We start from the raw sequence: 14,034 nt of genomic DNA on the forward strand, positions 1-14,034 counted from the left end.
ACTTTGTAGACCAGGCTGGCCTCGAACTCAGAAATCCGCCTGCCTCTGCCTCCCGAGTGCTGGGATTAAAGGCGTGCGCCACCACGCCCGGCTTAAAGGCAGACTCTTAAGTACTACCAATTTATATGTATGTTGATTTTCAAATATTTAAAATTATAGTGTCTCAACAAAAATCTCTGGCAAGAAAATAGAAACTCTACACAGTGAAGTATATTGTTCTGCTTCAGTCTTACTACACAGTATATTGTTCTGCCTCAGTCTTCCTGTGTTTGCTTGCCACAGGATCTTCTGCAGTCCAGGCTGGCCTCCCGCAGATTCACTATGTATACAACCCACAGGAAAATAATTATAGGCCAGCCTGGGTTACATAGTATTATAGTATTATAATCCTATGATCTTCATAGGAAAACCCTATCTTTGAATTTAGAACAACAAAAAAAGGAAGGCAGAATATTCATAATCTTTTTACATCAATTTGTTTTGTTTTGTTTTTTGAGACAGGGTTTCTCTGCACAGTTCTGGCTGTCCTGGAACTAACTCTGTAGACCAGGCTGGCCTCGAACTCAGAAATCCACCTGCCTCTGCCTCCCAAGTGCTGGGATTACAGGTGTGTGCCACCACTGCCTGGCCCAATTTTTAAAATTTATCTTCATTTATTAAATGAAAAGAGTTGAACAGTTGTTTTTTGTTGGTGGTGTTTGTCTACTGAAACAGGGTCTTGCTGTAAGCTCTTCCTACAGCCATCTTCCAGTGTTCTGAGGAAAAGTTGACTATATATGTAGTGGTGGTTTTACCTAGTGCCTGAGGCATGCATGCAGGAGACAAGGAGAAAGTTCACTTTTTTTTTTTTTCTTTCTGCTTTTTCAAGACAGGGTTTCTCTGTGTAGCCCTGGCTGTCCTGGGACTCACTCCGTAGAGCAGGCTGGCCTCGAACTCAGAAATTCACCTGCCTCTGCCTCCCAAGTGCTGGGATTAAAGGCGTGCGCCACCACTGCCCAGTGAAAGCTCACTTTTAAATCTTGTTTTCTTCACTGTTTTAGATTTGTTCTTAAATTATTGTCACCTTTATGTCAGATGAGGAAAATCCTACAATAAGACAATCCATTTAAACGTTTTGTGCATCTGTCTCTCTCTTTTTAACACAAAGAAATAATCTTGCTGGGTGGTGGAAGCATATGTTTTTAATCACAGCATTTGGGAAGCAGAGACAGGCAGATATCTATGAGTTTGAGGCTAGCCTGGTTGGTATACATAGTGAGTTCTAGGACAGCCAATGTCTACAACCCCTCAGGAAATCTCTAACAGTGGTCTTTTAATGTGCATTTGTGTATGATATACTTACACATGTACATATTCCCTGCAGGTTGCTCTAAATATCCATGCTCAACTACATCCTTTCATTATTTTTCTGTAAACCACGATCATCAGATTTCCCAGAATGCTTTTAGAAATTCTGGAGAGGAAAGGTTTTTGGAGTTGTATAATTCTGTCATATTATAAAAAATGAACCCGGGCGTGGTGGCGCACACCTTTAATCCCAGCACTTGGGAGGCAGAGGCAGGCGGATTTCTGAGTTTGAGGTCAGCCTGGTCTACAGAGTGAGTTCCAGGACAGCAAGGGCTACACAGAGAAACCCTGTCTCAAAAAAACAAAAACAAAAAAATGTACATAATAGCTTATGTTTACAAAATTGTTTAGGACGATGTGAACAATGTAAACCTGAAGGTTCCTCCATGAGAGATAGTAAGCCTTAGCATAGGACTTACCGTGGAGACTTTGTTGGTAACTGGCTGTTGGCCGTACTTAGAGAAACACTATTAAAGACCATTGGCTTTCTTTGATGTAGACCCTAGACATGATTTGATTCTGCTGTAAGTTAATAAATAGCCAGGTGTGGCAACATATGCTAGTAATCTGAGCGTGTGGGAGGTAAAAGCAGAAGGATTGCTGCTAGTTATAGGCAGGAAGTTATAGAGCAGTCAGAGCTACGTAAGGAAATTCTGTCTTTAGAAGATGTTTAAAAGGCTGGCAAGATGGCTCAGTAGATAATGGGATGTTGCCATCCCTGAAGATCTGAATTTGATCCCTAAAACCCACTTGGTAAGAGGAAGTCTACTTATGCAAGTTTCCTTCTGACTTCCACATGAGGTGTGTGTTTGCACGAGTGCACTGAGTAAATGAATGTATTTTTAAATTTTAAATGTATTTTAGTTAAAAAATAATAATAATAAATGTCATTTTCTAAGGAAACTCCCAGCAATCAGGAGGCAAAGGCAAGCAGAGTTCTATGAGTTTAAGGCCAGACTGGTCTACACTGAGAATTCCAGGCCAGCTAGGATTGCACAGTGATAGTAAGACCCTGTCTCGTCTCAAAAGTTAAAAAAAAAAGAAGAAGAGCAGGCCTGGCCTCATGGCCCACACCTATAATCCCAGAATTTGGGAGATAGAGGCAGAGGGTCAAGAATGCAAGGCCGGGCTGGCGAGATGGCTCAGTGCATAAGAGCACTGACTGCTCTTCTGAAGGTCCTGAGTTCAAATCCCAGCAACCACATGGTGGCTCACAACCATCTGTAATGAGATCTGACGCCCTCTTCTGGTGTGTCTGAAGATAGCAATAGTGTACTTATTTATAATAATAAATCTTAAAAAAAAAAAAGAATGCAAGGCCATCCATGACTACATAGTTTGAGATAGCCTGGGCTACATGAGACTCTGTCTTAAAATGGAAGAATAAGAGACAGAGATAAGCCGGGCGGTGGTGGCTCACGCCTTTAATCCCAGCACTTGGGAGGCAGAGGCAGGCAGATTTCTGAGTTCAAGACCAGCCTGGTCTACAAAGTGAGTTCCAGGACAGCCAGGGCTACACAAAGAAACCCTGTCTTGAAAACACCAAAAAAAAAAAAAAAAAAAAAAAAGAGAGAGAGAGAGACAGAGATAAAAAACTTGGGCCAGGTAGTGGTGGTGCATGCCTTTAATTCCAGCTCTTGGGGGGCAGAGACTGGCAGTTCTCTGTGATTTTGAGGCCAGTCTGGTCTACAGAGTAAGTTCAGGACAGCTAGGGCTACTCAGAGAAACTGTGTCTCAATCAAACAAACCACACACACACACATGCGTGCGTGCACACACACACACAAATACATAAATTTGTGTCTATACTGAGTATGTACAGACTTGCTCTATCCAATACAGTATAACTATTTACACAGTCTTTGTATTATAAGTCATCTAGAAGGCTGTGGTGGTGCACACTTTTAGTCCAGCATTCCAGAGGTAGACACAGGTTTATTTCTCTGAGTTTATGGCCAGCCTGGTCTACAGAGCAAGTTCCAGGACAGCCATAGGTATGCAGAGATACCCTGTCTTGAAAAAAATAAATGAATAAAGTTTCTAAAATAAACAATCTAGAAGTGGATTAAAGTCCTCTGGAGAATGTGCATAGTTGAATGCTGCTGTATTTAAGAGATTGAGCATCCATACTGTTTAGTGATGTAGCACGAGACAGCGTTTTCCTCATGAATAAGGCTGTAGGTTTAATCATCAGTCTTTCCAACCCCCAAAATATTTAAAAATTCCAAGAGCCTGAGCTCAGTAAAAAACATTCATGAGGCTCTAGGTGTTATCCCTGACTTCATAAATAAATAAGCAGGGAAAGTCCAATTTTACAGGCATGGTAATGCATGCCTATCAATGCAGCAGCTGGGAGGCTGAGGAAGGAAGAGCATGGGAAGCTAGACCAGCCTGATTTACACAGCACCTTTCAGGTTACCTAGGGCTATATTTCAAAAATAGCAAAACAAGAGCTGAGGAGATGGCTCGGTGGTTTGTTAAAATACTGCTGCCCAGGATGAAGGGCTGGCATTCTGATTCCAGAACTCCCACTAAAGCAGGGCAGTTGAATTGGCTACCTGTAATCCTGGGGGTTGGATGCAGAGAGACCGGGGATCGACCCCTGGGGCGAACTGACTAGCTATATTACCCAGTGTCAGGGAACTCTGCTTCTAGCAAGAGACTCTGCCTCAGTAATTAAAAGTAGAAAGCAGTTGTGGAGAATGAGAGTCTATTGTATTCAATTTGAAAATAGCCTCCTAAAGGCCAGGGGAAGACAAACGTTGTCTTCAGGCAGAATCTGTTGGTGCCTCTGAAGAACCTTGAGAGAGCCACTATCCTTCATTTTATCCTTACTTCCACGTTTGCTTTTGTTGGTTGGTTGGTTGGTTTTGCTGCTGTGTTTGCAAATTGGGGGAAATGACCCAGGGCCTTGTGTACATTAGGTGAGAGCTCTATCCCTGAGATACATTTTGTACTACCTACTGCTATTTCCCTAAAATAATACCTCTGAGATGATCCTCATCAACAATTTAAAAAATGTAACATTTCTCTTTTTCTTTTTGCCCTCTTTATTAAAAGTTGCATTTCTTTTCTGTGCATGGGGGGGGGGGGGGGGTCCATTCCTTTAAGAGACAGAGATAGGTGCTTCTCTGTGAGTTAAGGCCAGCCTGAGTTGATGAGTGAGTTTCAGGATTGCCAGAGCTAAGTGGAAAGACTTTGTCTCAACATCCCCCCCCCACACACAACATACAAACAAACAAACGATCAAACAAACAAAAGTCTGGTTTCAGTGACAGTGTAGGCACATACTCAGAATAATTTGGAGAGATTTTTCATCCGCATAATCTTTGTTCTGTGGACTGAACAATACACATCTTTCTTAGTTTGACCTAGAGAATTTTATATGTATCCTTTCTAACCAGATCCTTGCCTCCTAGTGAGAGTTTGTGCACCTACCACAAAACACAGAGTCGTGAGCTCATGCAATTCGTTCAATGACCAACTGGGTACAGAACCCTGCTGATTTCAAAGGGTTTACTTTTTAGTGCTTAGTTTTCCTTAGCACATTCTAGATGGACTTTTCAGAAATTCATCTTCTGGGTACATAAAATCTCCTCTCCTTGTCTGACATAGATCATAGAGAATACCCTAATGCTGCATCTCACAGCTAGTCTTGCATTTGCCTCCATTTTAACAGCAACACTTCAGACTGAGCTTTGTGTGGAAGAAGAGACCCTGGTCAGGAGTGCAGCAGCTACTCACATTGCAGCTCCACCTCAGATATTCCCACCTCTAACCAAGAAAGCAAACATGTCACGGTTCCAAAGACATGAGGACAATGACGAGTACCTGTTAAGTACCTTTAGTCTGAGTGAAGGCGAGCATGGTAGAATGGTGAAAGTAACTAGATCCCACAATCTAAAAGACAGTGAAGCAGAGGACAAGTTCGAGGATGCCCATGAAATTATCCCTGTGGCAACAACAATGAGCCTTTTATCATCCTTGGAAGAATGCACAACTGGATTGTATTTGTTTCTAAATAACAGGTTCTCAGACGCCATCAACCTTATTCACCCATGGTCAAAAAACAGTTCATACCACGCCCTGATATACAGTATGTTTATGGTTGTCAAGGCCATCCTCACCTTTGAGCCACAGGATATCCAGATCGGAATGAACGCTGCAAAGGAAGCTTTGAAAACCTGCAACAATTTCCGAAAAAAGCCCAGGATAGTGACTTTATCTCGCCTAATGAGTAGACAGGGAATAAAGTCTATCAAAGAGGAGGAACTGCATGCAGAAGTCTGTTATGCTGAGTGTCTAGTCTTGAAGTCTGCTATAACATTTATACAGGACGACAGTTTGCTGAGTTTCCTCAAAAGCGGTGTCAATGTTGGGTCAAGCTATCAAATATACAAAGACTGCCAACAAGTCTTAGAACTTATGCCTGAGAACCAAAGTAAAACCCACAGACACCTGATTGGAGGGATAAAATTTGGAGTTGGGGTATTCAATCTGATGTTTTCACTTGTACCACCCAAATCACTGAAACTTCTCAATATGGTTGGCTATTCTGGAGACAGAGAAGTGGGCCTGGCCTTGCTCCACGACAGTGCATCTGAACCACATATAAACAACATCTTAAGTGTGTTCACTCTTCTCTTCTACTACAACTATGTGCGTGTAGCTGTTGGTGTTGAAAAGGCTTCTACTGCTGCCACCGAGAGTCTCTTCCTGATCTACCTGGAGAAATTCCCCAACTGTGTTGTACTTAAATTTTTTCGTGCACGTTTTAACATGCTAAACGGTAATTTTGAAAGCGCAAAGTTAAAGTTACAAGAGTGCATTATTACTCAGAATGAATGGAAGCAGGTTCATCACCTCTGTTACTGGGAGCTCATGTGGTGCCATATTTTCTTGCAGAATTGGAAGCAGGCCTACAACTACGCCAACCTATTGTTTCAGCACAGCAGATGGTCTAAGGCCATCTATATATACAGCAAGGCTATCATACTGGCCTTGCTTCCTCCTGACTGTGTGGACTTGGAAAACGAGAGCCTGAGCTCTTACTTCTTACGCGTGGATAGCTTGAGAATCAAAATTTTAGGCTCTTCTGTGCCCATAGAAAAGTTTATTGCTGAGAAAAGTCAGCGCTATGGTACTACGACAGGCTGGTTTACAGCACAGCCCCTTCTGGAGTTCATCTACGCCTGGAGTGGCTTCCGAGTCATGAGCAAGAAAATAGAGCTTATTTCAAGTTGGCTATTGATAATTGACAAAGGGAAAGAGCTTTTGAGTGAAAACCCAAATGAGGAGTACGGCATAGATGACATGAGCTTGTTAAATCTGCTGAAAGGCCTGTGCCTGAAGCACTTGGGCAAGCATCTGAAGGCTGAGCACTACTTTATTCGTGTTATCAGGAAGGAGAAAATGTTAAAGTACGACCACTATTTGGTGCCGTACAGTTACTATGAACTGGGGATGCTACACTATCTAAAGGGAGACTATGCCAATGCAATGAAAAACCTCGACAACATAAAGAACTATAAAGACTATTCCATGGAAGCCCGGCTACAGTTTAGGGCTCATATTGCCCTTGAACAAATAGCTAAATTAGAAAAGTGATTCTTAACCCAGTGTGCTTCTGTGTAGTATGAGTGAAATATCTACACTCAGTCAAGTAATTAGTGGGTAGAAAAGTAATTCCTCTGTGAAAAGCAAAACTCCAAGTGGCAGCTGCTAAGAAGCTGCTAACTAAGAAAGGGACACGCCATTGCTTTGCTCCCTCCTCCTCCTCCTCCTCCTCCTCCTCCTCCTCCTTCCCCATAAAATTCAATGCTCAGACTGAGAAACGGAGTGACGCACATTCTTGAAAAAGGAAAGGCAAATGCTATAACTGCAAAAACACTCATGAAGGGATTATGTTCACAGTTTTTAAACTTCCAGAGGTTTAGCCTTCCACTAGATACTGAATATGCTTTGCACATAACACAGTGAATGCTTAACTGGTAAAGAAATGACCTCGGTCATTACTGTTTCAAAGATAATGGCACACTGAGTACTATAAACTCTGAAGGGTTTCCCTTACAATCACTTTCATTGGCTTTTACAGCAAAGGCGATCCCCCTATGTGATAAGGAATATCTTTTACGCTTTTACATGAGGAGTCCTAGGAAGCTCTAGTGTGAATTTCTAACTTGCTAGAGAATAGAAAGAAATCTCCATCCACATATAAACCCTATGATGATAATTGTGGGAAATGAAGATGACTGGGGAAATGGCTTAGCAAAGGAAGCATTTGCCACATAATCAGGGAGACCAGAGTTGGCTCCCCAGAACCAGGTAAATTCTCCTGGATAGCTGTGGCAGCCCCACTTGTTTTTGTTTTTGTTTAAGATTTACTTACTTATTTTATGTATATGAGGACACTGTAGCTGTCTTCAGACACACCGAAAGAGGGCATCAGATCCCATTACAGATGGTTGTGAGCCACCATGTGGTTGCTGGGAATGGAACTCAGGACCTCTGGTAGAGCAGTCAGTGCTCTTAACCGCTAAGCCATCTCTCCAGCCCCGGCAGCCCCACTTGTAAGAGGTGGGAGGAGATGGGAGTCTCAGGAATAAGCTGGCTAGTTAGATGAACCATGTCTGAGAGCTCTAGGTTCAGCTGAGAGACTCTGGCTTAATAAGGTGAAGAACAATCAAAAACTTCTAATATCAGCCCAAGGCCTCCGCATGCGCGGGCATACAGATACACTTCTATACATGTGTGTCCACACTCATGAGAAGAAGTAAACACAACTATGTATGTCCCTGGGTTGTGTCATGTGTCCCCCAGACCTCACCCCAGTCTCTCTTGGTGCTGTGATTAAAAGTATATACCACTACTCCAAGCTTATACAATGCTGGGATCAAACCTAGGAATTCATATATGCTGAGCAAGAACTCTACCCAACTGGGCTACATCTCCAGCTCAAACACAGATGTTTTCTTATGCAAATAAACAGTAGTCAGGTGAGGTGATGCAGTGCTCTCAGAAGATTCCGAAGACTAATGCAGGAAGATCTTGAGCTCTAGGCTAGCCTGGGCTACATACTGAGAGCCTGTCTCAAAAGACAGTAACAATTTAAAAAAAAATTTAATTTAGTCAGCCAGGCATGGTGGCATACACCCAATCCTGGCACGTGGGAGGCAGAGGCAGGTGGATATCTGAGTTTGAGGCCAGTCTTGTCTACAGATTGAATTCTAGGATGGCCAGCGCTACACAGAGAAACCCTGTTTAGGAGGAAAAAAAATCAGTATAACCTGAGCACCTAATATATGCCAGATGGAGATGGTTGTCAGTACATGCTTGCCAATAAAACAAAACACAGCCCCTGCTCACTTCTAGAGGGCTTCTGGGGTTAATGATGTCTTAGTTATGAAATTTTAGAGCTGATTTTTTTTTTTTTTTTTTGGTTTTTCAAGGCAGGGTTTCTCTGTGTAGCCCTGGCTGTCCTGGAACTCACTCTGTAGACCAGGCTGGCCCTGAACTCAGAAATCCGCCTGCCTCTGCCTCCTGAGTGCTGGGATTAAAGACATGCACCACCATGCCTGGCTGGGTTATCTTTTTAAAAGATTTATTAATTTTATGTGTATGAGTACACTGTTGGTGACACACCAGATCCATTACAGATGGTTATGAGCCAAGATATGGTTGCTGGGAATCAAACTCAGGACCTCTGGAAGAGCAGTCAGTGCTCTTAGCTGCTGAGCCATCTTTCCAGCAAATCTAATCACACATTTTTATTTCTAGATGAGCTGAGTGAAATCCAGTCAGTTGATCTGTATGCATTCACACTTGTGTGACCACACACAAGCAAATAAACACACATAACATACACACACACACACACACACACAAGTCAAACATTCATTTTTAACCATGCATGGTAGTGGGTTTCTGTAATCTTAGTATTTAGGAAATGGAGTTAAGATCAAGAGTTCAAGACCAGCTTGAACTCAGCTTCACAGTAAGTCCAAGACTAGCCTGGGCTAAATAAGACACCTCCCCCCCCCACATCCCTATAGAAAATAATTCTAGTTTTTAGCAGAAATCATAGCAACAAAACTATAGCAATATTTTCTCTGTGTGTTTACTGGGTGTGGGTGTAGGTTTGTGTGGAGCAGGGGTAGAGGTCATGGAGTCAATGCCAGGTGTTTTCCTCAGTCATTTCTGTAGTGTGATCTGTTTTGTGTGCCTGGACCTTTAAAGGACCCTATGTCTTTCAGTGTCAGTTGCCTCTTGGAATTCTGAGAACAGGAGAGGACATAAAAAGCCAGCAGAGGTTGAGAGCAGTCAGTGGGATTTGGGAGTAGCAGGGAGTAGAGTCCAGGACACAGAAGAGTGGGGTCAGAGAACAGAAGAGAAGACAGTGGGAGACAGTTGAGCTAGGAGAAGCTGAGCCGAGCCAAAGAAGATACTGTTAGGAGACAAAGCACCCATGAAGAACCCACACAAAGTAGTTAAAAAAAGAAAAAAACAGACTAAAAGCCATGTCTCTGTCTGTCTGTCTGTCTCTGTCTCCGTGTGTGCGTGTGTATATTATATGCATGTATGCACATGTGCTGGCCTGGCAGGCACTTGAAGCAGACAAAGGTTGACATTAAAGGAGGTTGCACTGAAAGTGTCAGAACTTGAGTTCATATACCCAGCACTGACATCAGAAACCAGTCGAGCCCCTGTAGTCTGGTGAGACTGTTTAGTGGTTGAAAGAACTTGTCACACTATTCCTGATAAACTAAGTTGGAAGATATTATTATTATTGTTGTTATTACTAATTTTATTATAGACAGGGTCCCACCATGTAGCTCTGGCTGTCCTGGAACTCAATACTGTAGACCACGCTGGCTTTGAACTCACTGAGATCCACTTGCCTCTCTGCCTTCTAAGTTCTGAGATTAAAGACCTTGTGCCCTCACGCCCAGTGGTCTTTAAGACCTTTACTTTTTGAGTCAGACCTTCTCTCAGAACTTGGAAGTTGGTACCTTGGCAAAAATGGCAGGCTAGCAGGCCTGGGATCTGGCGGTCACAACCCCAAACCCTGAGGCTACAGATCCATGCTGCCATGTCAGCCTTTGATGTGGGTGAACTCAGGGTCCCATGCGTCCACAGCACGAACTTTACACTCTGAACCTTTTCACAAGTAATGCATGTAATAATACAAAATCAACCCCAGTTATCGTTGGCTACACTCTAGCAAAGCGGTCACCCCGCCCCCACTGTCCCCAGGCTGCATCTGCCCAACTTCTCCTAGTTTGCTTGCCGGGGAACCCCGCTCTAATCTTCCTATCCATCCGCCCCTGTGACTGTCACAAATCCCCATAACCAGTAAAAACAAAACTCTAGAGGCTTGTAATTTATCAGTCAGATTCATATCAGTAAATTCTCAACCCACAAAACGCCCACACAATGAACTCAGAGCCAATTGATGGTGATACAAGCTGCCCACCTAGATTGGACAGATTGTCCTGTATTATTCTATCCCTTCTAAGATATTCATAGCTACCTGCGGCTATTTAAAGCCTCGTGGGTCTGGTTCTTCCTCTTCCATCTTCTCTGTCCTTCTGTCCTCTGTCTCTGAAACTCTCAGCCCCACCTTCCTTTTCCACTGCCCAATCACAGGCTCTAGCCTTACCTTGTGCCTGCCCTCACCTGCATATAGACAGCAATTCACACACAGGCCCTCTGGTTTTGTTTGTCTTGGTTTCTGAGACAGGGTCTTACTCTGTAGCCTTGGCTAGCCTGGAACTCACTAGACAGGACTGGCTTCTGCTTCCCATACTGCTGAGATTAAAGGTGTGCACCACCACATCCAACCTAAAACACATTTGTGTGTGTGTGTGTGTGTGTGTGTGTACTTGTGGAAGTCACAGAACTTGCAGGAGTTGGTTCTTCCCTTCCACAAATGTCCCAGAGATCAAACTTGGCTTATCAGGAATAGTGGCAAATTCCTTTAACCACTGAGCAATCTCACCAGACTACAGGGGCTTATCTGGCTTCTGATGTTGGTGCTGGGTATATGAACGAAGGCTCTCGCAGTTGCTTCCAGTGCAAGCAAACACTTTACTAACAGCCATCACCCCAGCCCAATGATATGAATACATTGGGCTGGGGTGATGGCTGTTAGTTATACAGTTATACATATATATATATATATATATATACACATATATATGTGTGTGTGTATGTATATATGTATATGTGTGTGTATACACACACACAAACATTATATATACACACATATATATACATATACATATATATATGTATAACATCCATACATGTATATATATATATATATATATATATATATATACAACACATATATATATGTTGTATGTGTATGGGTGTTTTGCTTGCATGCATGTATGAGCACCATATGAGCACCACTATGGTGGCTGGTGCCCCTGCTGGCCAAATAAGTGTGTCATCTCCTGGGAGTTTGACATTTTTGTAAGCAGTCACGCGGGAAATCCCGGCTCTCTAAAGAACAGCCAGTGCTCCTAGCCACTGAACCATCTCTCTCCAGCCCCTTAATGTATTCTTTTTCTAGATTGGATTTTTTGTTTCCTTCTGTGTGTGTGTAGGGCAACCTCAGTGTCATTTTCAGGAAATACACCCACATTCTTTGAGACAGTGTCTCTTTGGTTCAGGATTTTACAATTAGACTAGTGAGCCCCAGAGGTCCTTCTGATTCCACTTCCCAGCCATGAAATTGCAAATGAGCCATACCGGGCTTTTTTTTTTTTTTTTAAATGGAGCTATTCCTAGCACTCATCAATATAATCTTGATGACTACTAAGCATATACATAAAGAAGAGACATTTCAATTGGCTGGTACTAATTGAGTGAATAGAAAAGCTAGAAGCCTGGGCTGGTGAGATGGCTCAATGGTTAAGAGCGCCGATTGCTCTTCCGAAGGTCCCGAGTTCAAATCCCAGCAACCACATGGTGGCTCACAACCATCGTAACGAAATCTGACGCCCTCTTCTGGAGTATCTGAGGACAGCTACAGTGTACTTACATATAATAAATAAAATAAATCTTTAAAAAAAGAAAAAAGAAAAGAAAAGCTAGAAGCCGGGTGATGGTGGTGCATGCCTTTAATCCCAGCTCTTGGGAGGCAGAGGCAGGCAGATTTCTGAGTTCCAGGACAGCCAGGGCTACACAGAGAATCCCTGTCTCGAATTAAAAAAAACAAAAACAAAAAACAAAAAACAGGCTAGAATAGTTTAAATATCTTGTATCTAGTCGCAACTGATATTTATTTATTTATTTATTTATTGTAACAGGGCTGGCCTAGAACTCACTATGTAGACTAATTGATCTCAAAATCCCTGCCTACCTCTGCTTCCCACATGCTTGTATTAAAGTCCTGTGCATCACATGTGGCCCAAATGCAATTTAAATTTCTGATAATTTGGGCAGAGTAGGGACATGTCCTTGTTTCAAAAGGGGAAGAAAACATAAGCCAAACAGGTTTGCAGTAAAGAATGAAACTTAAAATGCAACTGAACAGTTGTCACAAATCAGTTGTAGATTTTTATTCTGTAGTTTTAAAGGTCAAACATTTTCTCCCACACTTTTAATAACTTGGAATTTACATTTGCTCTTGTAGCTTTATAGAGGGTTTTAACTGATAAAGTCTAACTTAATCCATGAAATCTCATTAATATGAGCAGTCAATCATTCAATAAATGAAGGTTTTGGGAAGGATTATTTGATATGGAATTTCAAGTAGTAATTTTTAAAAACCGATTCATATTTAATGTTTCTGCTGCTTGGCTTGACAATCTTATAGCTCAGTTTTTGTTCATCGCCCTTGGTGGTTTTTTTTTGTTGTTGTTGTTGGGGTTTTTATTTGGGGGGGGTTGTTGTTTTTTTTTTTTTTTTTCAGTATAGGCAGAATCTTAGCATTTGCTGCCTTGCACCACTTTTCAGTATCACAGTCTCGAAGATTCTGCAGTATGTCAGAGCCCAGTCAACTACGTGCCCAGAAATCTGAAGCAGAAGCAACATAATCCCGTTGCTGTTTGGGAGGCAGAGGCAGGCGAAGTCTACAGAGTGAGTTCCAGGACAGCTAGGGCTACACAGAGAAACCCTGTCTCGAAAGAAAAAAAAAAAAATCCAGTGCTGATCTTCCCAACTTCAGCACTGTTCTTGAGATTTACTGAGAACACGTCCCCAAAGGTGCAGCATTTTAACCGGCCCCAAAACGAGCTAAACAAGAATTCATGCCATTCACCTCGGCTTTTAGAGCCTTAAGGTTTACCCAGAGAGCTTTGTGTTGAATTCAGGGCAAAAGCGCATTTTCATACCCCACTTAAAAAGCTTTGAGGTACGAACATTTTCCTCTTACAAAGATTTCTTGAGACGTTCACGGTAGCCAGGAGAACTCAAGTTCCCTTGGACACAACCTGCAGTGCAAGAACGGAGGCAAAGGACTACAGGGCGGAGGATTCTGGGGGAAGGAAATGACGTCAGGAGCAAAGCATGCTGGGCTCAGGCGGGCCGACTCAAGTCCGCTCGGTGGCGTGTGAGCTGAGTAGAAATGTGGCCAGGGTCTCTGCGGCGTTTCCCTGGGTCGTGCAGAGCTCTGGGTATGGCGGCCTCAGGGCAGGACCTGCTCTTCGAGCTCTAGAGCTTCGCTAACGGGTCCTCAGC

General features: G+C 42.8%; 1 protein-coding gene across 2 annotated transcripts in view; it reads left to right on the plus strand.

The window, feature by feature from the left end:
* The window catches only part of LOC110283697 (tetratricopeptide repeat protein 39B-like), an 8,655-nt gene extending 1,483 nt beyond the window's left edge, over positions 1-7,172 (plus strand). For both annotated transcript variants that reach the window (XM_021149125.2, XM_021149126.2), the window contains exon 2: positions 5,027-7,172. In XM_021149125.2, coding sequence (XP_021004784.1) covers positions 5,140-6,954 — 1,815 coding nt within the window. In that variant the 5' untranslated portion in view covers positions 5,027-5,139 and the 3' untranslated portion in view covers positions 6,955-7,172. The remainder of the gene's footprint in view (positions 1-5,026) is intronic.
* The last annotated feature ends 6,862 nt before the right edge of the window (positions 7,173-14,034 follow it).

This window comes from Mus caroli, chromosome 17 (assembly GCF_900094665.2).
Source record: "Mus caroli chromosome 17, CAROLI_EIJ_v1.1, whole genome shotgun sequence".
In the NCBI taxonomy this organism is placed as follows: domain Eukaryota; kingdom Metazoa; phylum Chordata; class Mammalia; order Rodentia; family Muridae; genus Mus; species Mus caroli.